At 36.7% G+C, this 25,240-nt stretch overlaps 1 protein-coding gene across 3 annotated transcripts in view; it reads left to right on the forward strand.

Moving 5' to 3' along the window:
• Positions 1-1,188: 1,188 nt before the first annotated feature.
• Positions 1,189-25,240, forward strand: part of LOC131050141 (magnesium transporter MRS2-3) — a 79,402-nt gene continuing 55,350 nt past the window's right edge. Inside the window, exons 1-3 of one of the 3 annotated variants that reach the window (XM_057984312.2) lie at positions 1,189-1,778; positions 12,377-12,676; positions 13,004-13,123. In XM_057984312.2, the coding sequence (XP_057840295.2) occupies positions 1,389-1,778; positions 12,377-12,676; positions 13,004-13,123 (810 nt within the window). In that variant the 5' untranslated portion in view covers positions 1,189-1,388. Of the gene's footprint in view, positions 1,779-12,376; positions 12,677-13,003; positions 13,133-25,240 lie in introns of all 3 variants that reach the window. The other 2 variants (XM_057984311.2, XM_057984313.2) reach the window with 2 other exon arrangements.

The following is a 25,240-nucleotide window of genomic DNA, read 5'->3' on the forward strand; positions in this document are numbered from 1 at the left end:
AACTTCATGATATTTTTTCTTGGAATTTTGTGTACTTCACTTACTTGTTTGTCATCTTGTCACATACTTAGTGATGTTTCTGTGTGGCAATGCCAACTTGAAAGTGCACCATATATATATAGCTTAATAATTTGCACATTTTTTCTCCATAACATGAATTTTGTTGCTCTTTGCCACTAAGAAATGCACCATCTTTTATGAGCCATCTTATTCATGCCTTAGGTTGGATTTTTCTTTATATTAACTTTTTTGCTTTGATGATACTTTGGCTCATCATCTTTATCATTTGTTTCTCTTTATAAAGCTTGAAGTGTCAATCTTTTCCTAGCAAAAGTCACTAATAGAAAGGGTCGAGATAAGATAACTATGAAGATTGACTAGGAGGACAACATTTGACTTGGTATTGATGCAAATTTGAGGATCACCTAGCAATAAGTTGACAAAAAATGAAAGTCGAGTTTTGTAGTACCAACGATACTCTCAAATAACACAAACGAAAGTCCACCATAATAGAAGATAAACAACATGAAGAAGCAAGCACAACAATTAGGCAAGCCCGTTTAAATTAGGGGACAACCACATTAAAATATATAAGAAAATTAAACCTACTATTTGATATTTGTCATCATAATGGACTCGAATAATTATGCGATTAATATCTCATAAATAAAAATATTATTTTTAAAACATATATTTTAAAATTGTTATAATAACAAAAATCCACAAATTTTAGAACAAATTTAAATATTCCATTAGCATATAAAATTGATGTATTAATAAAAATCATACTTAACAATTATTCTTTATCATTTTAAATTTTAAATTAATATAATGACAAAAGTTAATATGACAATTAAAAAACTAATATTTTATAATTATTTTCAATCAACAACAATAGTTAAAATGATAGTGTTGTATCTTTTCTATTAATAAGAAAGAAGACAATAGACTATAACGCAGCCTGTCCAATCAAACGAACTTCTTCAAATCAATCATTTTCCTATACAAGTTATACAAGTTAATAATGAGGGTCCGTAACTTCTCAATTTCTTGCTGACTGAATAAATTAAAATAATAATAATAAACATAAAATAGCTGAGCAATATACATAAAAGCAGCACTGAGTAATATTATAATAATAATAACTAAAAGCTTAAAACAGTTATAAAGAATTTGAAAGTGGTGGCCTAACTGCCAATGCGGTGAAGGGAACATAGTTACGCGCGAGGATGAAAACATGTAAAAAATGGCAGAGACAAAATATAATCCAGAACAGTTCTCTATAGGTGGAGCCTTCCTGCCCACATGATGAAGGCGAAACGGTAAATTATTGATAAAATCAATGAACAGTACAGTCAAGCACAGATTGCTGGTGTGAGAGGCAGAAAATGCGAAGCGCAGATTCATCATCATCAACAGGGGCACCGCTGGTTAGTGAGAGAGGCGGCGGGGTGGCCAGAAAGCAGGGATTTGGCTTGCGAGCATGGCTGCTAGTGGATGGCCATGGCGGAACACAGGTCGTGGAAGCAGGGAAACACGCCATCATGAAACGAACTGCCCTGCCAGCACGGGACTTGCGCATTCTGGACCCTCTGCTTTCTTATCCCTCCACCATTCTTGGTCGAGAGAGCGCGATTGTCATCAATTTAGAGCACGTTAAGGCCATTATTACTTCGCAAGAAGTTCTGCTCTTAAATTCAACAGATCCTGCCGTTGCTCCCTTTGTTACCAATCTTCAGAGGCGACTTCATAATGCTTACAGCCCCTTTCTTCACCAGGTTTTTCCCTTTTTCCTTTTTCTTATTTTTGTGTTCTCAGAATTTTAATGTACAGTTCATTTGGTAAATTGTCTTCTACAAATTTTAATTTTAAGGCAGAAAGGAGGGGTGGAAATGATTCTGATATTCTGTTTTTTTTGTTTTTAAATTGTGGGGTTCGAACCTGAGACCTTGTGGCACAATTAACCTTGTTTCAAAATATTTTTTTAATAAAAAACAATTAGATTGTATAAATACAAAATGATTTGGTATTATACAAGTATCAAACCTTAAATAAGAATGTTTGGCCAGTCTTCAGAAACAAAGCAAAACAAAAGGAATATGACGAGGTATGGCTCTGCTCCTAATAAAAGCTGGCCCCAGGATTAAGAATCAACTTAGGAATTGGCTATTAGAAAAAGAATGAAACATTGGTTTGCAGTGAATTATAGATTCGAACAATGGGATACCTTTTTTAACACATTTTATATTTTAATGGTATAAATTCCATAACAGAGGATATATTTTAGAATATGTGTTTAGGGCTATACAACTATTTAAAAAAATGGCTTTATTTATTTATTTTTTCAATAAAAGTGGATTATTCCACTAAATTTTTTTATTAATATTTTTTATTTTTTACACAGGATTCAAAGAGCATACCAGAGGAAAGAACTTTGAGAAGAAAACCTCCGGTCACAGCTCATAAAATAAGTCTATAGTATCTAATGGATCAATATATACACCCCGCCCAAAACCACATACAAAATGCGCTCACAACACATATAATATTAGTTTTGCATAGAGTTCATATAACAATTTGTCAAAAAAAAAAAACCCATCGGATAATTTTCAAATGTAGACTCCATAGCTGCTATCAATGGAAGAAGATAAAATTTTCCAAAGTCCTGTGCCAAGTCCCATGAGCCAAAAATCTTCCTGCCAAAAAAGAAAGTATCAAGAAACCTTTGGAAAAACACTATTATATCAAATACCATGACCTCGAACACTTCTCCAGATAACGAACATGAATACTTGAAATGAAAGGGGAAAGCGTGAATAATTATCATCATAAAATTTTACATCGACGTTACTCAAGAAAATCATATGACTATTGCTGCAAACCTTCCCATACCCTAGAAGGAATTTCCTCAAAACCCACCTCTTGCTGATTAGCATTGCTATCAATGGCTAAATTTGTCAAATAATCTGCAATCTTATTAACTTCTCTGTAACAATGGGATACCAAGAAAGATTCAAACAATTCTAATTTTTGTAAAATGGGATCAAGTATATACTGCAAATTCCAACAATTCAATTTCTTTTTCATAACACATTGAATAATCACCATAGAATCACCTTCAATTATTAAGTCCTTAATACCCAAAGAGATTGTCATATCCAATCCAAAAGACAAAGCATGAAATTCCGCATAATTGTTAGTTTTAAAACCAATAGCATGACACTTAGCTCGAATAAAATTTGCATTGTGATCATAAATTACCATGCCTACCCCAGCTAGCCCAGGGTTACCACGAGAGGCCCCATCAAAATTCAGTTTAAAGTGCCCCTGCGGAGATTGAAATTCTTTTTCTTTTTTAAATAATTGTTTAAATAAGTCTTATATATTAAATTATTGATGTTTAATTTGGATGATTTACAGTATCTTTATCTTTTTTATATTTAAACTTAAATATACATATGGTAAAATAAATGCATATACTTATAAAAACAATCTTAATGGTTTTATATGAACAATACTTTCCTAGTGTATGAAATTATACGATATAACGTTTTGGGTTCAAGGATATAGCAAAGTTAAAAGTTAATTGACATTAGCCTATAATGTTTTGGGGTTCAAGGATATAGAGGGGTTAAGAGTTGATTGACATTAGCCTATACATAATGGTTATGAGAATTCATCCCTCATAAATATGAATGCTCCACTTAAATTTGTTCTCTTCCAGTGATGTTTACTAGAGTAAAGTATTGGAGCTTTCCAAGAAACCAGTTGATTCATAAATTTTACAAGAGATAAAGATAATTTTATTCAGAAATAAAAAAGTAATTTGAAATAAATAGTTTAGAAAACAATTTATGAATTGAAAAGAAAGATCAGTCTGTTTGAAACATATAAATATACCTGAAAATATTTCCTACTTCCTACGACTTCATCAAATATAGATAAATGGTTGTTGAACTGTACTTCTATATATATACACCCAATCCCCTTCAAGAGAAGCAACTATAAAATCTTGATGAAAATCAAACTAATCTTGCCGTTCATTTTATCACCCAAGACTATCATTCTCAATAACCCAGCTAGCAAATAAGAGAGATCATCATGATTTTACCATTAGAAAGGGGAAAAAAAACTGAAAGATGTGTGAGTTATATAAATGATAAATTAAAATATTATTAATTAATTATTAAATATAAGAATAAAGTATTTATTATCAACTCAAGAACATTGAAGAAATTTAATTATAAATTAAAAAATAATTTTAAAAATTAAAACTAATTAATCATAAAATCAATCATCTAAATGACGAAACAATGAACTGCTACATACCACCTTGATCAAAATAACCTAAGAAGAAATAAGCGTTAATGCTAAATCATGTTTAATTATGATAAATTAATTTTTAATTGGATCTTTCAGCTAGCTGGTGATTTTTTTTTCAATAAAGTTAATTTTTTAAAACATATAAGTAATTATTATAGATGCCCAAAAAGGCATTTGCAACATGCTTACAATAGATGAAGACCAACCAGCTGAATGTCATCGTCCTTTCAAATATCATCTTTATCCTTGATATTATTCATGCCCTGACTTTGCTGGCAGATCCAATGATGAGAAAACCTCTCCAGATTGTTAAAATCATTGGCTACAATAGCTTCTAAATCCACAATGTTGGCATTGAGGATTGTGAATCCACTTAAAATAGATTTACATGAATAATTTTTTAATTTTCTGTAAACTTAGTACTTGCACCATCCTAGAATTCTAAAATTGAGAGTTAGTGTTTGCTTTAGGTCTTGCGAGCAATTAATTCCTTATTCTTTAGGAAGTAGTGTTTGCTTTAGGTTTTGCAAACAATTAATTAATTTTTCTTTGCTCTTTGAGAATGGATTGTTCTTAATCATGAGAAATGTGTTTTCGAATTTTTGTGTGAAGTTCTTAGGTTTAATCATAACTAGGATGATAGCAGAGGTTGCTCTAGCTAAAAGCCATAGTTAATTCAAAACTGCATGCACTATAGAGTTGAGACTAGGTATGATCTTATGTGTAAAAGATGGTAAAATAGAAACAACATGCAAAAGAAACAGGATGCTTAAAGAACATAGAGAGAACATAGAGATTACCTGCAAATATTCTTATATTCATGAATCAAATACAAAGTATTGTAGGCTGCTTCAAGGGGGACCTCTTAAAAAACCCCTTAAAAAACAAAAGAGCTGATCAAAATAGTATTCAAGATGATCCTTTCTTCATTGCAACACCAATTTATAAGCATCACAAAGAGTGACCTATGAGATACAACCCATGTGGGATAACCGATAAATCCACACGATTAATATGAACTTATTACACTAATACAACTTTATGCAATACATGTGGGATAAATTCACACAATTTAATATTAATAACTTTTAACAGCCCTAATACCCAACGTTCAGATCAACATACAAAGTAGATGCTTGAGCTAAATAACTAAACTATGATTATTACAATGCTCATAAAGTAGTAATAATAAAACAAGGTTGGGATGTAAGGCTCCTAACATGCCCTACCCATTTGGAAAGAGTTATCATGAAGGCTTTGGTTGTGGGTCAATTTTTTTGAAAGCTAGTGGAGAAGTTCCCAAGTTGTGTTTTGCATATGCAAGCCTCACCACTAGACCAAAACATATATGATGGTATAGTTATGGAGGTGGCACAAATATTTGTCTAGAATAGCCTCAAGTTTGAGGATGATAAAGCCTTTGTTATTTGAGAAGTGTTAACTAAATGTGAATGTGTTGTTAAAGGACCTTCTTCAAAGATAACACATAAATTATAGTGACTCTATGACAAGCTATCAAATTTGGAAGATAGGATGTATTTGGGAAGATGGAGGTAGGTCCAATTTGTAAGTAATTTTTCTAACCCACTATAACACTTGACAAGATCCTTCAAAATTTGGTTCTAAGTAGTGTGATTGCATTTGAGTCTCAAGGATGTCCTCTTATATGACTATAGGTGCAAAAGGACCATGTCTCCTTTGGTGAATGTGTGCTTGGATCAGTGTTGATTTCCTATTGTTAAATACTAAGTTAGGGTTAGGTTGTCCTCGAGAGTGTGCAGTGGATCTTCTTGATGGTTGAGTGTTGAATTGAACACTTGTACCTGTTGAGACGTTTTCACACATCGCCCCATTGCAAACGGGGACCTATTTTTTAGGCCCTCTTGGTCTTTTGGCTTTTGTTCTTTGGGTCTTTCCGCGGCAATCTTGTCAGTTTCCTCCAAGTTTGCAAGTGGGTGGGTTCAATTTGATCAAGTGTGCTTTTCGTTTGAGCAATTTTGGCTAAGTCTAGGGCTTGTTTTAATTATTTTAGGGTTTTATACTTCAATCCTAGATTTTAGGGGTTTTCTTTAGAATTTTGGAAAAATTGAACGTAAAACTGGAATTGGGACCCTTCAAGAAACCTCCCAGTTCCTATTTTTTAGGGATTTCACTACCTCTCGAAATGTCTTCATTTCACCAAAAATCAAACTTACTATTTTTAGTAAGTTTCTATTTTTAGAAAGTGCCCCTGCATCTTGTTTTGCTCTAATGTTGATAGATTGAAAAAGTTTCTATTTTTGGAAAGTCTACTTGTGGCAGGTTGTTGCAGGCTGACACTAAAGATCAGATATGCATGATCATTTCTAAATCCGGAAAGTCAAAGAGCAGACAAAGTGATAAAAAAATTGGCTATGTGGATATTCAATCCAGGAATGTAAAGCTTGAAAATCACTTAAGTCCGGAAAATTACTTCAAAATCCATGTGCCATGGAATTCATGAAATTACATAAATCCAAGACTAGGTCAAAATTCCGCCCAGGAGTCAGGAAGGTGCCAAAATCCATGTGCCATGGAATTCATGAAACGACGTAAAATCCATCACTAGGTGGATTCCACGCCCAAGGTTGGAAATTTTCCAAGGCAAAGGGGAATTTGAAGGTCAGGAATGGAATGAAGAAGCATGAAATCCCCTCAGGAAACCATTTTTAGACACCAAATCTCATCCGAATTTCAAAATTTTTGCAGATATGGATTCGTAAGAGAATTGTCTCTCTCCTACACCTAGGAACTGTTGACGTGTTTTTTATGACAACGCCGAACACAAAATAAAGTTACCAACGATCACCTTACTCTCTCTTGAACAAAGCTAGTCCGTATGCTAAGATTGCACGAAAAGTTCAAACGGCTAACTCCAAGGTTCCTTCAATGCGTGAGCGTGACTTAGTTGATTGATGGGTTTGCTGTTAACCCAAGGGGCCTTACGTATTCACTTGAAGAGGATAACAAAGTTATGCGAGTTCAAGGATTTTTATGTGAATGATTTGCAATGAAAGCCCCATTTTTCGGATTTTTGGATTTAAGAGATGCAGAAAAGTAAATGAGGAAAGGTTTAGAGGACTAAGCTAAGGCTAATCTAATCCTATGAACATGGAGACGAGATTACTTATGCAAAATCCAACCACGCTTCGCTTCGCCAACAATGCACAACTACACGAAGGCGGTGCAATCTTCAAAGGGTGTGTTAAAGATTTTCAAATCATCAGTAGAAACCATCAAATCGAACAATCTTTACTGATAATCAAAGTTAAACATACCCAAATAACAGAGGCTCAGGCTAACTTTGCACAGTATGCAACAATCAGCTGCACACCAAAAGTATGAGCATGAATCTTGCAACAAGCAATCCTATCAAATCCAGTCCATCTAATAACATGAAAGCAAATCTAATCTATGAAGAGAGCAAGACCATGCAGATTGCTAAAATAGAACAAGAATGCACCATCAAAGTCAAACAATGTATTAAGTTGGCTACTTCAACAATCCTTAGCAACAATCTCAGACAATAATCTCTCCTGCTTACAAATGAGGGGGGTCACCCCTTTATGTAGGCCTCAGGCCATGATTACATGCAAAACCCTAATTAGGGTTTCACCCTAGAAGATTACCCACTCAAGATGCAACAAGGTGGGAATCAGTAATTAATACCTACTAAGCCATTTGGTCAAATATTCTGGCAACAAATGTGCCACCATACTACCATGCGTTCAATATATCCTCGCCATGTGAGTGGACCCCGCCATCGTATATCCGCTCCTGCACATCTAGAATTGTTGGAGAGAAAATTTGATTCAGGAAGAATTTTCTTGAAGTCTCTTCAACTTTCCTGACTTGGAGAAGGTTTTCCATCAATTTTCACCATCTCCTATTTTTTAGGAACTTTCCTAATATTTAGGACCCGGGTTTAGGAGAGAGAATTCTCTCATGAGTCCAAATCTACGATTTTTTTGGAATTCTGATGAGATTTGGTGTCTAAAAATAGGATTTTTCAAAATTATTCTCGAGGGGATTTCCTGCATTTCCATTCCTCCTTGACCCTCGAAATTCTCCTTTGCCTTGGAAATTTCCATCTCAGACTTTCACACATAGGTGTGGAACGCGGAATTTAGCTTGGTGAAGGAATTTCATTATTTCCATGCCTTAGAAAATTTTCAACTTCCTAATTGGGCTTGGAATTTTGACTTTGATAGATGAAATTCATCCTTCCCATGTCCTTCCTTGATACCTTGACTTAGGCACCTTCCTTTGGATTTGAGCAATGATTCTGCATTGGTAAGGAATTTTGATCATTTTTGGACATTTCCATGCCCTAGTTACCTTGGCTTCTTCTATTCCTTGGTGCTGTCTCAACTCATCAAGGAATTTTCCAACTCGTGCATTTGTGTGAAGGCATATAGGATTTTCCACCTTCTCCAAGCCGACCCTCTCTAATGAAACCTTGGGTGCATTTTGGCAATTATCACAGAATCTTCCACTTTCCATGCTCTCCATGGAATGTCCCTTTTGAGCGTCCTTGGTAAAGCATGGGCGCCATTCTTCATTGAAGAAGGAATTTCATGAATTTTAACATTTCCTTCATCATTCCTGTTTAGCTTCCTTCATCACCTTTAGGCGCAAGTTTACTTAAGGCAAGGAATTCATTAATATTTGACTCCTCCATGACCCCTCCTTCATAGCACCTTTCTTCCTTCCAGGGCACAATTTTCCATTGGAGAAGGAATTCCACTACGTTGTGCATTCTCCATGAACATAAAGTTTAGGCACCTTGTGCATTACTTGGGCGCAATTCATCATTGAAGGAGGAAATTTGAACATTTTCAACCTTTCCATGAGCATTTCATTTTGGTGCTCTTCCTTGTCTCATGGTGGAATTTTGTACTTGCCATGGAATTCAACATTTCCTCCATCTCTCCATGCACAACTCATTTTGGCGCCCTACTATTCCCTAGGGCATTATTTCCCTTTGGTCAAGGAATTCAATGAACTCCAAATTTTCCCTACTGACTCCATTTTGGCACCCTCTACAGTGCTAGGGCAAAATTTCACACTGAAGGAGGAATTCATACTTTGTTTGAATTATCCATCATCCCTTGAATTTGGCGCCCTATGACCTTCTTGGGTGGATTTTCTACCTTGTCATGGAATTCTCTATTTGTCCTTCCTTCCATGCTTTCTCCTATTTAGCGCCCTCATGAGGAGTAGGGCAGAATTTGATTGAGGTGAAGCAATTCACAATTTTTCAAACTTTCCATGTTGACTTCATTCTGGCGTCCTTTGACCTTCTTGGGTGGATTTTTGGTGATGAGGAATTTGGCAATTTCCATGCTATCCATGGAGACTTCATTTTTGCGCCCTAACCTAGCTTTGGGTGTATTTTGACCATGAAGGAGGAATTCACACTTTCCCTGCTTCTTTCGGACTTAGGTGAATTTCTGAGCTTCTTCCGGATCAGGCTACCATATATGGATTTGAGGTGATTTCTCGGACTTAAGATAAAATTCTCAAGCTTTCCACTTCAGGAATGGGCTTCCAACACTTAGCCATTTTTTGATTGATCCTGTTTGCTTTTTGACTTTTTGGAATTGGAAATATTCCTGAATGCTTGATCTTCATCGTTTGCCTGAATGTTACTGCCAAAAAATGAACTTCCAAAAATAGAAACCTTCAAAGCGTCAGTGTTAGATCCCTAGAACAAGACACATAATAACTTTCTATAAATAGAAACTTACTAAAAATAGAAATTACTAAAAATAGTAAGTCTGATTTTTGGCAAAATGATGACATTCCGGGACTCAGTAAAATCCCTAAAAAATAGGAACTTTCTAAAAATAGAAAGTTGCTCCGTTTTGGCTCAAATTTTACTGGGAGGTTCCTTGAAGGGTCTCGATTCCAGTTGTATGCTTAGTTTTTCCAAAACCCTAACAAAAACCCCTTAAGTTCTAGGACTAAAGGCAAAAACCTTAAAATTGACGAAACAGGCCCTAGACTTCACCAAAATCACTCAAACGAATAGCAAACTTAACCAACTTGACCCCCAAACATTCGCAAAGCTGAGAGACTGACGAGACTACTGTGAAAAGACCCCAAAAAAAAATCCAAAAGACCGAAAGGGCCTAAAAAGAAGGGGGTCCCCATTTGCAATGGGGCGATGTGTGAAAAGGTCACAACAGGACCTAAATTTTAGGAAAGTTCCTAAAAAATAGGAGATGTGAAAAATTGGTCAAAAATCTCCCTGCGGACATGATGAATTCAAAGAGTACAAAAAATTCCTTCCTCAAGGAACAAATTTCCAGAATTTCTTCTCTACTTCCAAAATGTGCCCACGATTGGAAGCAAGACGTAAAAATCAATGTTCAAGAAGAAAGGTTCAAAATTCAAAAAGATTCCTTCCTCTAGGAAGAATTGCGTCCAAGAAGAAGAAATTCCAGGAAAGTGGAAAAATTGACTAAGTGTTGGAAATTACTTCCTTCGCGACATAATTCTTGGCAAGGTGAGAATTTGGTTAAGTGATAGAAATTCCTTCCTTCAGGACAAAATTCCAAGAAAGTGGAAAAATTGATTAAGTGTTGAAATTCCTTCCTTCAGGATAGAATTCTTGGAAAAAGTGAAAAATTGACTCTGTGTTGGAAATTCCTTACTTCAAGATGGAATTCCAAGCAAGGAAGAAATCACACCCAAGGATGAATTGAAGATAAAATTTCTAAGGTAAGGAAGGAATCAAGGATGAACTGAACAAGAAATTTCACCTCGGGAAAAGTTTTGAAAAATCCATTTTCAAGCATCAAAAATCATCCGAATTTCAAAATGATGATAGATTTGGATTCTTAAGATAATTTTCTCCCCTGAACCCTAGAATCCTAATTCGAAGATTTTCCTAAAAAATAGGAAATGCGCAAAACTGATGAAAAAGCTTCCTTGGAACAAGGTAAATTGGAAATTTCAAGAAAATTCTTCATGGATTAAGTTTTCTCTCTCCAAGGGTTTCTCGCCAAGTGGCAGCCGAGTCAATGCATAAAGAATTAATGGAGCATCTTTTGCATGCAGCTGCCACATTTGTGGCATTATGGCAGATTCCTTTTGCATGTGGAAATGGTGGAGCATTTAAAGCATTACGAGGAATATTTATTGAATTGGGCAGATTTGATGAAAAGTGGTGCATTTAATGCACAAGTGGAGGCCATTTTTTGCATGCAGGAATTAATTATATATGGGCATAAAGGGCATTGTTTGTTGATTTCCACCTTGTTGCATCATGTGTGGGGAATCTTTTAGGGAAAAACCTTAATTAGGGTTTTGCATGTAGCCAAGGCTTGAGGCCTATATAAAGGGGTCACCCCTTCATTTGTAAGAGAGGGAGATTTGTATGAAATTGTTGCGATAAGTTTTTGAGATAATAACAGTGAAACATTGTTCTCTGATGGTGTCCACTTAAGTTATTTTTTCAAAACTTGCATGGTTTCACCTTCCTCACTTAGAGTAGAATTTTACTTTCTTAGTTGTTAGATAAAGTGCTTTGATTTCAATGAAGAATGTAATGGTGTTCAATGAATTTCCATGGTTCATACTTTTTGCATCTTGCTGATTGTAAGTTGTAGTGTAAAGTTAGTCTGAGCCCCTAAATTTGTGCTAAGTTCGGTTGTGGATAGTTGTTTGAAAGTTACAAAGCATATGAATTTCTCAAACTTTGATTATGCAATATACTGAGTTTGTAGCAGTGGGAAAAATACATACTATCAGAGCAACCGACACTTGAGGGGTTTTGTATAAAGAGCATTGTAATTACAAGAAAGATGTTACTAGAATCAATAGAATATAAACATGAACAACACAGTTATCATTATACCTGTGCTATTAATAGATTACAGAATGATTGTTGCTTAGAACTTTAAGACAGTGATACAGTTTGTATTGAAAAAAAGTTTAGTTTGGTTTATATTCTTCAGAGATTGAAGAACACTGTAAAGGATATTGGTGTACAATTGCAGATAAATCATTTTATTGTGGTTTGATGAAGGTTAACGGAAGTGGTGAAGGTGCTCATAGCGACTCTGATATGGAATATGCCAGTAAGGAAGTATTTACTGATGAAGCAGTAAAATTGAGATACAGTAAGGAAGAGGAAGATCACTACATAAAAGGCAGTCTGCATGGACCTTCCTTCATGGACGAATCTATGGACCTGTCCTCTCAAGCAACAGGTTCAAGGCCTCAGAGTTCAAATTTATCAAAAAGGCTTGGTCCAAGTGCTTTTCCATTTGAATTTCTGGCTCTCGAAGCATGTCTCGAAGCAGCATGTAGCAGCCTTGATGCTAAGGTGGGCATAATCATAACCACTGTTTTTGTATTTCATTCCTGAATTTTGTTACTACACTCTATTAATGTGATGACTTCCTTCTCGTGTTGACCCTAAATCATAAATATTAAAATCAGATTAAAGAATGCATTTTGTTTATCATCATTCAATGTGTCTAAAATTTGTAGATTTGACTTCTATTCCAGTGGTGCTTGAAATAGCATACGTGATACCTTTTGCTGCACCAAATAACATGCCTTTCATTTTGTTTGCTCCTCTGTCTTTCTTTCCTTAATCGAGGTTATAGCATTCTATGGAATGTTGTTAATTTTATGAAACATGATGTAGACTGAAGCATTGGAGCGTGAGGCATATCCAGCGTTGGATGAATTGACAGTCAAGATCAGTACTCTCAACCTTGAAAGAGTGCGGCAGCTAAAAAGTCGTCTGGTGGCAATTTCTGCCCGGGTACAAGCGGTAAACAATTTTTTTAATAAAATTTTTGCTTACTTTTGATATGGAATTTCAAAAAGAACAACATACAAAAATAACAAGAAAGTTTCTGCTGAGAATATTTAAATGACCAGGGATGAATTGCTTTAACAAAAGCCTAAAACTTTTATTCAGGTCCTTGACAATCAAATTAATCAATAATTTACTGAATCAGGTGTGTGTACAGGTATGTGGGTAACAGTACATACGCAATTTTTTGGGGGTTGGGTATGTTCTAGGCATGCCCATTAAAAATAAATATAAAAATCAAAATCATAAATATATACATATGTGCAGTCTAAATGTTATTGGATTACATGCATCAGGGAAATATAGGCTTTGGAAACTGCAAACTGCAGTCACGGATACAACATCTCCGGTGCATTTTGTTAAGCAAGCAGTAAACTGGTGGCATTTTATTAATTGAATGCATATAGGTGCTTTTTTGACAACTAGAGGTAGTGGTGGCACTTAATTGCCTTCAATCTTCAATCAAAGATTATCAAAATATTCTTAAATAAAATAAAAAGCAAAAGCTTTCTTATATAGGATTACAAGTATGACAGACAATCCATGTTATGAATGTTGAATAAACAGAAAGAAAATACTAGAGGGAAATGAAATAAAAGTATATTTTAAATTTTGAATGATTTTATTTAAGTCTACCACTAAGGACTAATTGACCATCAGATTTTACATAGTTGTGCTGTATTTGCTGGTGAAGTTAAATCTAGTTTTCAAAGGTTTCAGTCTATTTACCTGAATATGCTGTTTTAGATAGATTAGCTATAGTCTCTTTCTTGCTCTATCTGCCCTTTTTCCCCTTTTTTAATTTGAAAGTTGAAACCATAAACAACATCATATCAAAGAACAATCTGATGAAGTTAAGATTGTAGAGTCTTAGGGAACTTGTGAAACCAAAGCTTATTCTATCTAACCACGTAAATCCTCTTGTGTTTGCAGCAAAACACATCAAACTGTTGAGCTATCCTGCAGTCATGAATTGACATTTGAAATCTTGTGGGTGTCCCCTTTGATCAACTAAAACAGCATTAGGGATTCCTTACGCAAGAGAGGATAGAATTCTCAACAACATTCTATCATGCGTTGACCGGAGAGAGTTGGTAATCTGACTTTAGCCACGTCAACACTTGGAAAATAATCGACCCGTCTCATCAAATCAACTAAGGCATCAACATATAAATAGAGCTCACAACGAAGAGGTATGTGCCCATGGTTTCCAAAACCATCTTGAATGCGTAAGAGGTAAGTTCTGTCATAAATAAAATCTTGCTAATCCCATGACATGTTGCACACAACAATTTCCAACACAACAACACCTATCTCTTCCATAAAGGTCACCTTGCCAAATACAATGTAAGTAAAACATATAAATTACCATGATCAAGAATAGGTTCCTTACCTCACACATTTGTCAAAAGTGAACAAAAAATATAAATACTAGCTACCAAAAAATAACTCTCAATGATTCTTCCACCAAACTAGTAACCATCATAGTCATAATAGAATTTCGTTATAGTTCTAACATAGCAACCTATCATACTGGTTCTCTAAACTTTAGGACTTCCAAAGTGGGTGTAAAAAATAAAAAATAAATTTAAATAAACATGTTTGGACAAGTTGAGACACCTTAATCTCAACAGTTTCTACATATAACTTGTGTTCTATGATAGTTAAATCTCATGTGAATATTAATATGCAACTAGTATGCTTTGAGATTATGTTATATGCTTATGATATTAAGTTGAAAAAGTAGTATAACTGTTTTCTCAACATGTTTGGTATAATGGAAATACTTGATGTGTATTTTGAGAAATTTTTGATTGATAAATGTTACTGATGCAATTTTGTTGAAGATTATGTTAATTTTAGGTGATCAGATTGAAATAACAAAATTTACACAATTACGCAAGGGGTTACCCTGGGAAAACCTTCCTCTTAAGGTAAAAAACCCAGCTAGAAAATGTCTTTATTATTTCAATAATAGCTAGAGACTTTATTTATGATTTTGCTTCACACGAGAAGCTAAATAAATTACTGAGAGAGAATTGCGAATCTGATGAAGAAGGAATCGGACCTGCTGAAGATGAACACGATATGCTGAAGGATGTAATCTTCGATCTGCTTGTTGTATTGAATGAATGAACACGATCTTCTTGGATGGTTCGAACTGCTGAAAGATGTTTATTTGATTCGATCTGCTGTGATTAGAACACATATTGCTTATTACTTCATCGATGTCAAATGGAGGGGATACAAACTCCTTTTTATATCCTACGATAGTAACCCTTCCTTAAGGGTCGTCTACCTTCACAAGAACACGTCTCAATGAAACGGTTTGGTGGACTTACAATCCTAATACGATATTAATTAATTATTGACAAATCGCATAAGTGATTTTACCGTTTATATTTAATGAATCGTTTCACATAATTAATAGATAGATGAGCAAAGACAAATCGATATAATCAAATTGTCTAAGACCGAAAGGTCAATTAGACAATTTGATTGTCTATGCCGGTTCACAAGGATTCTGACTGACGCTATCCTATCAACAGATTATAACATGTTCTAGGAGGATGTTGAGGTTTTTGAGGGTTGTATTTGCTATACCAACAACACTAATATTTGTTTGAGACCTACAACAGTATTTTATGTCTTGTTAGTCTGATGTACATAGATTCTAAGGAGAAATAAGAATCTTTTCAACATTATTTCAGTTTGGTTGTGTTGGTGTGCATATGGGTAGTGGTTACAATTGTGTGGGTCGTGTTTCTATTTCAGTTTGGTTGTGTTGGTGTGCATATGGGTAGTGGTTACAATTGTGTGGGTGGTGTTTCTATTGTGCTATCAGCAATATATCAGTCTGATTTTTTTGACAGCAGTGTTCTTGTCAGTATATATTCATCTTCGTTCGACATTGTAGAGTTTCATTGACTATTGTGAGCATATATTCCTTGTTATATGGTTTTATAAACTAAATCATTGCGTTGCAATAGTGTTTATTCATGACCAAACTTGATATTACTGTAGATTATAGTAGTTTCATTTCATATCTTTGTCATATTGTAATGCATTTTCTAACTACTCTAAAAAATTTGGATGATAATACTGCCAAAGGGTTATCATTTGCATATATTTCATATTGTAGGATTGGTTGATTTACCATCAATTGCATACATTGGCCATAGTGTAGACCACGTGCAATAGCAATTGATGTTTGTCCACCATTTTTGCATTTTTGTCAATAGAGATGTAGTGCAGACCGTGCAAATCTGTTGGCGTTTATCATCCATCCACATTTGGTTTCTCTTCTCTGTCCATCTTGTTTGCTCCTTTCATTGTTTTCATTCCAATTTTTTTCATATTCATATGAAAGATTAGAAAAGAAAAGAGAATTATACATTTAAACTTGCAGAGATTTATGGTGTTGCAGAAAAATACAGAGTTATGTTTCAGTTATGAGGGTTTATTTACTTAAAGATTAGTATGGATTTATTATGCTGCTCTTTGATGGATAGTTTTTGCAAAGGAGGAATCATGTTCTTATTCGACACCATTTTATTTTTGGTGCATTGTTTTGATTTTAAAGTGTTGGTTTAACATAGTCTCACTAAAATTGTGATATCTTTCTCATTTCTTAACAAAATTCAGAAATTTAAAATATTTTGGAAAGCTGTTGAATAGGTGCACAAAACTTAGAAATATCTTGAGAACACTCTCAATAATTAATTCACAGTTTGATGTGGAAAATAGAGGTATTTAAATGGTTATTGCTAATATTTTGGAGCCATAAGAGTGTAATAAATTTTGCATTTGCACATTGTAATTAAATGCATTATTGGTAGAAACCAACATCCAAGTAAAGATATTCATTGAAGGGGGCAAATATTAGATAGGCCAATTGCTGATACTGTAGCTCAGGATAATATCCCGGATGTCAAGACTAAAGCGGGGTGTTAGGAATTATTAGTGCATGGCATAACATAATACAATAAATATTAAATTAACTTGTTAATGTCAATTTATTATATGTTTTTGATTAAAGCTAAAACAAGTTTTGAAGGGGCCCTAAAATTCTTTACATCAAAATGCTGTTTAAAAGAAAAGCATAGAGAACCAGCAACCAATTATCAAAAATCCAACAACAAAGATAACAAAAACAAGGAATAGAGAACACTACTGTAGCTCCTTTAAAATACGAGCAGCTTCAAGGTCCTTTGGCATCTGGTGATCATGAAGATTGATCACCTCTTGAATAACTGTTGAAGAATAGCTCAACATCCAATACCACCTGTAAAAACAAAAAAACCTTTCACAAGAGAGTATGCAAGAAATGAGCTTGTTTGATAATAAGATCTATGGGACATGATCAAATGATGGCCAATGGGATATGTTACAAAGTGTACATAAGCCTTTCTTATATAGGTAAGGTTTGTGAGGATTACACATGATGCTGACATGTGTCTCAATCCTATGCTATGAGACAACCACGTAAAACAAATATTAAATAATCTGGGACACAAGAAGTAAATGAGATACATGATCCCATTATAACTAACTTCTAAAAATAACACCTAAGACCTAAGTTAACATGTTAATAGGACCCACTAATAAATTAGTTAGGATATAGCCTATAGTATCCCCTACTGGGAGGCTGCTAATTCCCAACGATTAACATATATCACTATGCATTTATTATTTCTTAAATTAGGTTATTGAGATTAGAAGTATATATGATGCAATAAGTAACTAATTAAATTTAGGGTTCACCCTCACTTCTTCCCTAATCCTAACGGGAGATGGTGGAATTACTGTGCTAGGGCGCTTGGAAATAGTCTACGAGCGGGCTCCCTCAAGGTTCCTTAGGAACATATGTTTATGCCCATCTTGGGACTCTCCCTCAAGGCTTCAGAAATATATGTCCATACTCCACTAATATATGTCCATACTCCGCTTTTCCCTAGACAAACCACCTATCCCTAAGTAGGCATTAGCGGAAGACTAAGTATTGGGCTATATATATATAATAGTCTTGCATGCACTATGAATGCATATATGTTTTAAAGAAATTAGGTATAGTTGTCACATAAATCTGTATTTCTTATTATTATAAATCTTATTGATATTATCTTAGTCTCTATATACAGATATAGATCTGTAGGAATAATTGGAACAATTTATTAGTACATGCCATTTATTGGCCTATTATTCCTAACGGTATTGGAAAAATTGGGATTGTGTTCATCCATACAAAAAACATATAAAAAATTGGGATTGTATTCATCCATACAAAAAACATATATATATATATATGAAATTTTTATATTTTTTTTGTTTGGATGAACACAATCCTAATTTTTCCTTTTTAGCTGTATCCATGTACCAAACCTCCATATCTAAACCAATAACTCAAGCAAAATTATTGACAAAGAGGGAAACAATACACACATTATGACACATATATAAATATAAATATATATGTACATGAATATATACACACACATGTACATATATATATATATATATATATATATATATGTCTTTATTATAATAAGTGAAATGATATTCTATTCAGCCTTGCATATTAAAAATAAAGGAGTTAAATATTGTATTTTATAGATATAAATATAAATACATTTAAAAATATTCAATAAATTTCAAAATATTAAAATTTCAATAAATTTAAAATTTAAAATATAAACTTAAACCTAATTCATTAAATCTTAGTAACAATTTAAATTATAAATAGTAATGAAATAATGGAAACCTAAAAGAAAGATCAAATAAATTTTAAATGGAATTTTTTTGTAAGATGTCATGATGGTCTCGCATATTCAAACTGACTTTGTATTTCTCTAGCATACCCTCAGTGGCTTTGCAGGACCTACAACTCATCAAATTCAAGAAGCTCATTTTGAGCCGTTACATAGCATTGTGCCGGGGGAACCAATGCCACAAGGTCCTCCCTTGTCTACAGAATTTGCCAAGGCATGTGAAAAGTTAGAGTGAACCCTACCTAAACATTGTAGAATTGCAAGAGGAAGAAACTTGTCACTAGAAACAACAATCTATTACACTCCTGTCATGAGGATAATGGTGCCCTGCAATTGCAGAAATTTGGTGTTCGGAAAAGCATTTTTTTCCATTGTGGGTTCACTCAGCTTTTGTTCAGTTTGCTTGGATTTATTTTGGCCAAATCCAAGCTTGTATAATAGCCCTCAATGGCTTGATAGGGGGATTGGTTCCAATTACAGTCTGGGTTCAAATCGGACCCAAATCCTTCTAGGTTTTCTTAAAAACTAGTAGCTTAGTCTATTATGAGTTGCCCTTATCAATACTCTTCCTTATTGCTCTTATCAATAACAATCTTGCTTCTTGTCCTTGTGGAGTTGTGTTTGTAAAGGTCGTTGATGATTGAAATGAAACAAAAACTTAGTAAGATATTTCCAACATCCTTGAAGATCTATTACATGTTGGAGTAGAAACTATTTTAACCAACAACGCTAAAGGTATGTTGGAGCATGGGAAATTTTAATTGAAATTTTGGACCCCATAAAGTTGCCTTAGGTTAATATTGTAGTGTAACAAAGAAAATTGATCGTCATGTTTATCTCAAATCCTTTGTTTATACTTTGGCAAATATTGTTTGTTGGCGGTAATTTGCCGACGTAGGAATAATATTTTGGTTATGTTAGTGAATAATTGGCCATGTAAGGTTCTTGAAAGGATTAGTTGGTAGTTGGTGATGGTTGGTATCTCCGCCAATTGTCAGATGGTATATATATGTATGTGTTGTAACGGGAAGAGGGGCATGATTGTTGTATCCAATTTTACATGATGAAATAAAGCTCCATCTTTCTGCCATAAATATTCTGTGACTTCTTCTATGAATGATATATGTTGTAGTTTTCATGTACTTTATGTATTCTTTACTTCTGTAATCTAAAATTGACATCGTAGGGAGTAAACATTTTGGCGTCGTTGCCGATACAAATTTGGAGATCAATATGGCGGTAGGCGGTAGGCGGTAAGCACATATAAGCACATATAATGGGCCAACCATTCGACCAACAATTGATAGTAGCTGAAAGTGATCCACAAGAGGAAGTGACGCAGGCAGAAGCACAGGAGGATCAATTGAAAGTTGACTTGGTGGACCCGTGGGAGGGTTCGATCACCTAGTACGTGTAGAGGGAAGCTTGAGAGAGAGCTATCCTTGAAGGCACAGTGCGTGGCGAACTCACGGTCAACATTGTTGTTTTCGATCTTCTTGGAAGTCTTATGAGGCTGTTGGCACATAATCTTATTGAACTACAAGAATGAAGGGAGGAAAGCAATCGTGAATGTTGTCGGCGACAAATACTGCAACGGTACGAAGAACAGAACCATAGGGAAGAGGAGGAGAGGGATATGAACAAATGTCGTATCTCTGGCAATTAATGCCCCTATGATCGAACAAAGACCGATGACGTACTAGATTGAACAAAGACCGATGACGTACTAGATCGAACAAAGACTGATGACGTACTAGAACCACCCGAGAGGTAGGGGAGGGATTAGTATGGAGATCTCTCTATATAAGAGAACAAAGTGAGCAGAGACCACTGTTACAGGAAATTGTTGAAGGCTTGTAGAGTCCGGAAAGGAGAATCAAGAGTCGGAGTGTGAGTTGGAGCCGTAGTCGGAAGTGGTAGAAACCATGTACGTGGAACCTGTTGGTAGAGGTTGCCAGAAACCTACCACTTCTAGACGTAGCGAAGGAAGGTCTCATCGACCAGGCTGCACACTTGATGTCGAGTGAAGAGTCTGGAATCGAGTCTGAGAACAACTTGTCTGAACAATCTGCACGTGATGAAGTGGAAGTATGGAACCTTGAAGCTAAGGCTGCCGAAATTTTTGAAACAAACCTATATCGAATCGAGAATGTGTCCTTGGTGGAGCAATTGAGCATAGAAGGGTTTGAGCCGAAGACTTTGGGAAGAAGAGACTACAAAAATGAAGGTGACCAAGGGTGCGGAAGGCACAAAAGGTGGACGTGTAGAGGGCTTGCGCATTCCCGAGAGTGCAAGAGAGGCCTTGGAACGCGAAGAGCAGGATGGTCCAATCTAGTCGAACACACACAGTACCTTCCAAGCAAGGACAATGTTGTAGAATCAAAATAACTCGAAGAGGAAAAAACTTCCAAGGTTCATAGGTGATGGATCGAAGGACCCTGTACGGCATTGTAAAACATGTATAACGATATGGGAGGCGAATGGCCAAGATGATTGGGATTAATGGCTGAAGGCGTTTCTTGCCACCCTTTAGGGGATTGCCATTGACTGGTACATAGATCTCGACGGCCAACACAAGGCTGGATGGACTAATCTAAAGAACGCGTTCGAGGAGGAATTCAAACTCCTAAGGGATGACAATGTGATATTGGCCGAAATCTACAATACCAAGCAAGGAAAAAGTGAAAGTGTTTGGGCTTACAATCGTTTGTTGAAAGAATTGTTGAACAAAATGGAACACCAATCGGTTGATGGTTTGAAGAAAAGGTCGTTCATGGATAGGACTTGTTCTGCCCCTTAGAAGGAAAATGAAAGTGGTTCCTCTGTGTACGATGAAGCCTATAATTGAGCAATGGACATTGAGAGAGAGCAAAACATCCAAAGGGAAGAAAAGGGCGAGTAATGATGACAGTACGGATGGAAGTAGCGATGAAGAGTCAAAGACCATACAGGCCCTATGGAGGGATATGTTGCATATGATGGAGTTGACAACAGGAAGGAGAGTGCCAAGGAGAGCAAAGAAGTATGGTGTACCAATTGCAAGGTAGAAGGTCATACCAAGGGCATTTGCTCGAAGAAATCATTCTGTGACATCTATCAAGTACTGGGCCATTCCACCAAGGAATGCCCATACAACTTGAAAACAAGGAGCACACAAGTGCTCTACGTCCAAGGGGAATAGGCTACCTCGCCAACCACACCACCCAAACCATCAACAAACGTGGATGCCTTGCCAAGAGGGTTTCGTAACAATTGGCGGGCGAACAATCGTTCTAACAACAACATGCCGAGAAGAAAAATTCAGTACGATGTGAAGGGGAGACCCATGATCCAGTATCAGAAGTGCAAGGAGTGGGGTCACTTCGCTCGTGAATGCCAAAACGATAACAATAATGAGAGTTTACTGTGTAAGTGGTGTGGACCGGGAAACCACAAGGATGCGGACTGCCCAAAGCAGAAGGGAGTCAACATGTTGGACATCAAAGAGCTAAGCGAGGACGTACTGGTGATCACTAGGCTCCAAACAAAGAAAGCACTGTACCTTGATCCATGTACAGAGAAGGAGAGGCTCCGAGAGACAAAGATGGATGTTGAACGGGCAATGCCGGAAGAAAGAAAGAGTCTCACATGAAACTGACAATACTCCCCTACATGTGGAGTTCGAAAAAACCAAAATGCTGCAGATGTTGCAAGCCATCGTACTTGTATGAGTGGCAAACCTTGTACAAACAATGCCACAATTGAAAGTAGCCCTCAACAATGTAGTTGAGGTTGAACCAGTCAGCTAGGAACAAAGTAAACCAATGGCGAAATCAACTGGCAACCTGGCTATTGATCCCATGCTACTAATAGTAGGGATTGGAAGGAAACCGACAATAATGGAAATGGAAATTGATGGGATGGAGGTTGACAGACACCATTGTTGACGGAGGCTCATGTGCTGCCTGAAGAAACTTGGAAGGGCCTCGACAAGCCAACACTCTGGCCGCCAACCTTCCAATTGGTAGGTGCTGACCAACACGACATCAAAGCCCTCGGAACACTCATGGCGCAATAGGTCACTATTGCCACTTGGTCCTTCCTCTTGGACTTCGTGATCATTCCGTTGGAAAAGAAGGCATACAACATCCTCCTTGGAAGGGGTTGGTTGATCGTCTCTAAGGCAAATCATAACTGGAAAAAGAACACACTCCATCAAGAGCGAAGGGCAGAAGTACGTGATTGATCTGAAGAATCAAGCAATAAGTGAGGAGTTGGTAGTATTTGACTCAGACTTGGATGACTCTCATGACTATGAATGGGGTTCGAAGGACGGAAAGGGAAAGATGGAACCCAACGACGAAGGGGTGCTAGAGCTAGAAGGTTGCTCAGAGGATGAAACTAGTTCTCTCAGCAGGCTCTTTCATTGGCAGATGGAGGACTATGAGGTCTTCCACTTGAAGTGTAACATGCTACAAATCTGTGAGATTGAGATCGGGGAAGGTACGGAGAGTGCGACCTTCCCTCTAGAGTACAGAGAGTACCCAAAAGGTGTGACATAGGTGGATGATACACCTGCCCATCGGTTCGAGAGGGAAAAGGCTATCAAGTACGAGGAATTGAATATAAAGAAAGTAAACCTAGGAGATGATGACAACCCAAAGGTGATCCTTGTAGGGGGTGACTAGAATCTCGTACTAAAAGCTACAGTGTTTAAAATATTTTTGGAGTACAAGGGTGTCTTTGTGTGGATGTACAAGAATTTGAAGGGGATACCTCCAGACTTGTGCATACATAGAATACCTCTTATACTCGGCGCCCAACCTGTATGAAAGAGGTTGTGCAGGATGAACAAAAACTATGCCGTGGCCAAAGTGAATGAGGAGATTGAAAAGATGCTCGAAGTAAGCATTATCTTCAAGTTGGAAACAAGTGAATGGGTATAACCCATTGTCATTTCTCTAAAGGAGGCAAACCAAATCCGAATCTGTGTAGACTTCTGGTGCCTGAATGCGGTGACGATCAAAGATCCTTTCCCAATTCCATTCACTAACAACATCCTAGAGGAGGTGGTAGGCAACAAAATATATTCATTCATGGATGGGTTCTCGAGATATATTCATTCTATGTGGACCATCAGGCACTCATGTACTTTGTCAATAAGCCTGATCATGCAACGTAGGGTGAGCAGGTGGGTACTTCTCTTGCAGGAGTTCACCTTCACTATCATTGTACAGCCCGAGAGGAGTCATGTCATTGCAAACCAACTCTCTAGAATCAAGTCTAGAGAACCTCCAGAGGGGGTAAATGAAGACTTCCCAGACGCCCACTTGTTCCAGACAGTAGCGTTACCCCCATGGTACGAAAGCATTGGTGAATATCTATCTACCTTGACATTTCCAACAGATATGCCGCCAAGTGAGTGGCAGAAGCTGGCACTAAAAAGTAAAACATTCTAGTTGATTAATGGCCTACTATATAAGATGGGACCCCACCAAGCCCTATGGAGATGTGTAATGCAGGAAGAAATTCCAAGCGTACTCAAGGAAGCACACGAAGGGCTGGTGGGAGGCCACATGGGACCTAATGCCACCGCACAAAAGGTTCACCTAGCGGGGCTCTGGTGGTCAACCCTACACACGGACTCTTGGGAATGGTTCGTGGGCTGTGAGTGTGACACATGTCAAAGAGCGGGAAAACCATTGAAGAGGGATTTCATGCCTCTGTTTCCATCTCAGCCGCAGGAGCTATTCGAGAGGTGGGGTCTCGACTTCGTCGGACCCCTAAAGATGAGCAACATGCATAGGTGCCGGTATATCATAGTGGGTACCTCATGAAGTGGGTGGAGGCATGGGCCCTCCCAGACAACACCACCATCAGTACGACGAGGTTCTTGTACGAGCAAATTGTCACAAGATTCAACATCCCAATCCAAATTACCAGCGACCGTGGGGTACACTTCGTGAACCAAGTCATCAGGATTATGATGGCCAAATTCAAGATATTTCATAATGTGTCAAGTCGATACTACCCTGGAGCGAATGGTTAGGTTGAATCTACCAACAAGGTGTTGGTTTCAATTATCTATAAGTCCTGTGGGGTGGAGTAGGAAGATTGGGAGGAGCGGCTTCCAGCCATACTATGGGCATACCAGTGGAGTACACCGTACCAAGCCTACAGATTGCTATGGAAAACCGGTTGGGTGACACGGAGAGTTTGAATGAACGTCTCTTGAACCTGGCGAGACTAGACAAACGACGAATGATGGCACAATGGGCTACGGAGGTTGCCCAATGGAGAAGGAAACTCTGGCACG

Source organism: Cryptomeria japonica, chromosome 9 (genome assembly GCF_030272615.1).
Source record: "Cryptomeria japonica chromosome 9, Sugi_1.0, whole genome shotgun sequence".
NCBI lineage: Eukaryota > Viridiplantae > Streptophyta > Pinopsida > Cupressales > Cupressaceae > Cryptomeria > Cryptomeria japonica.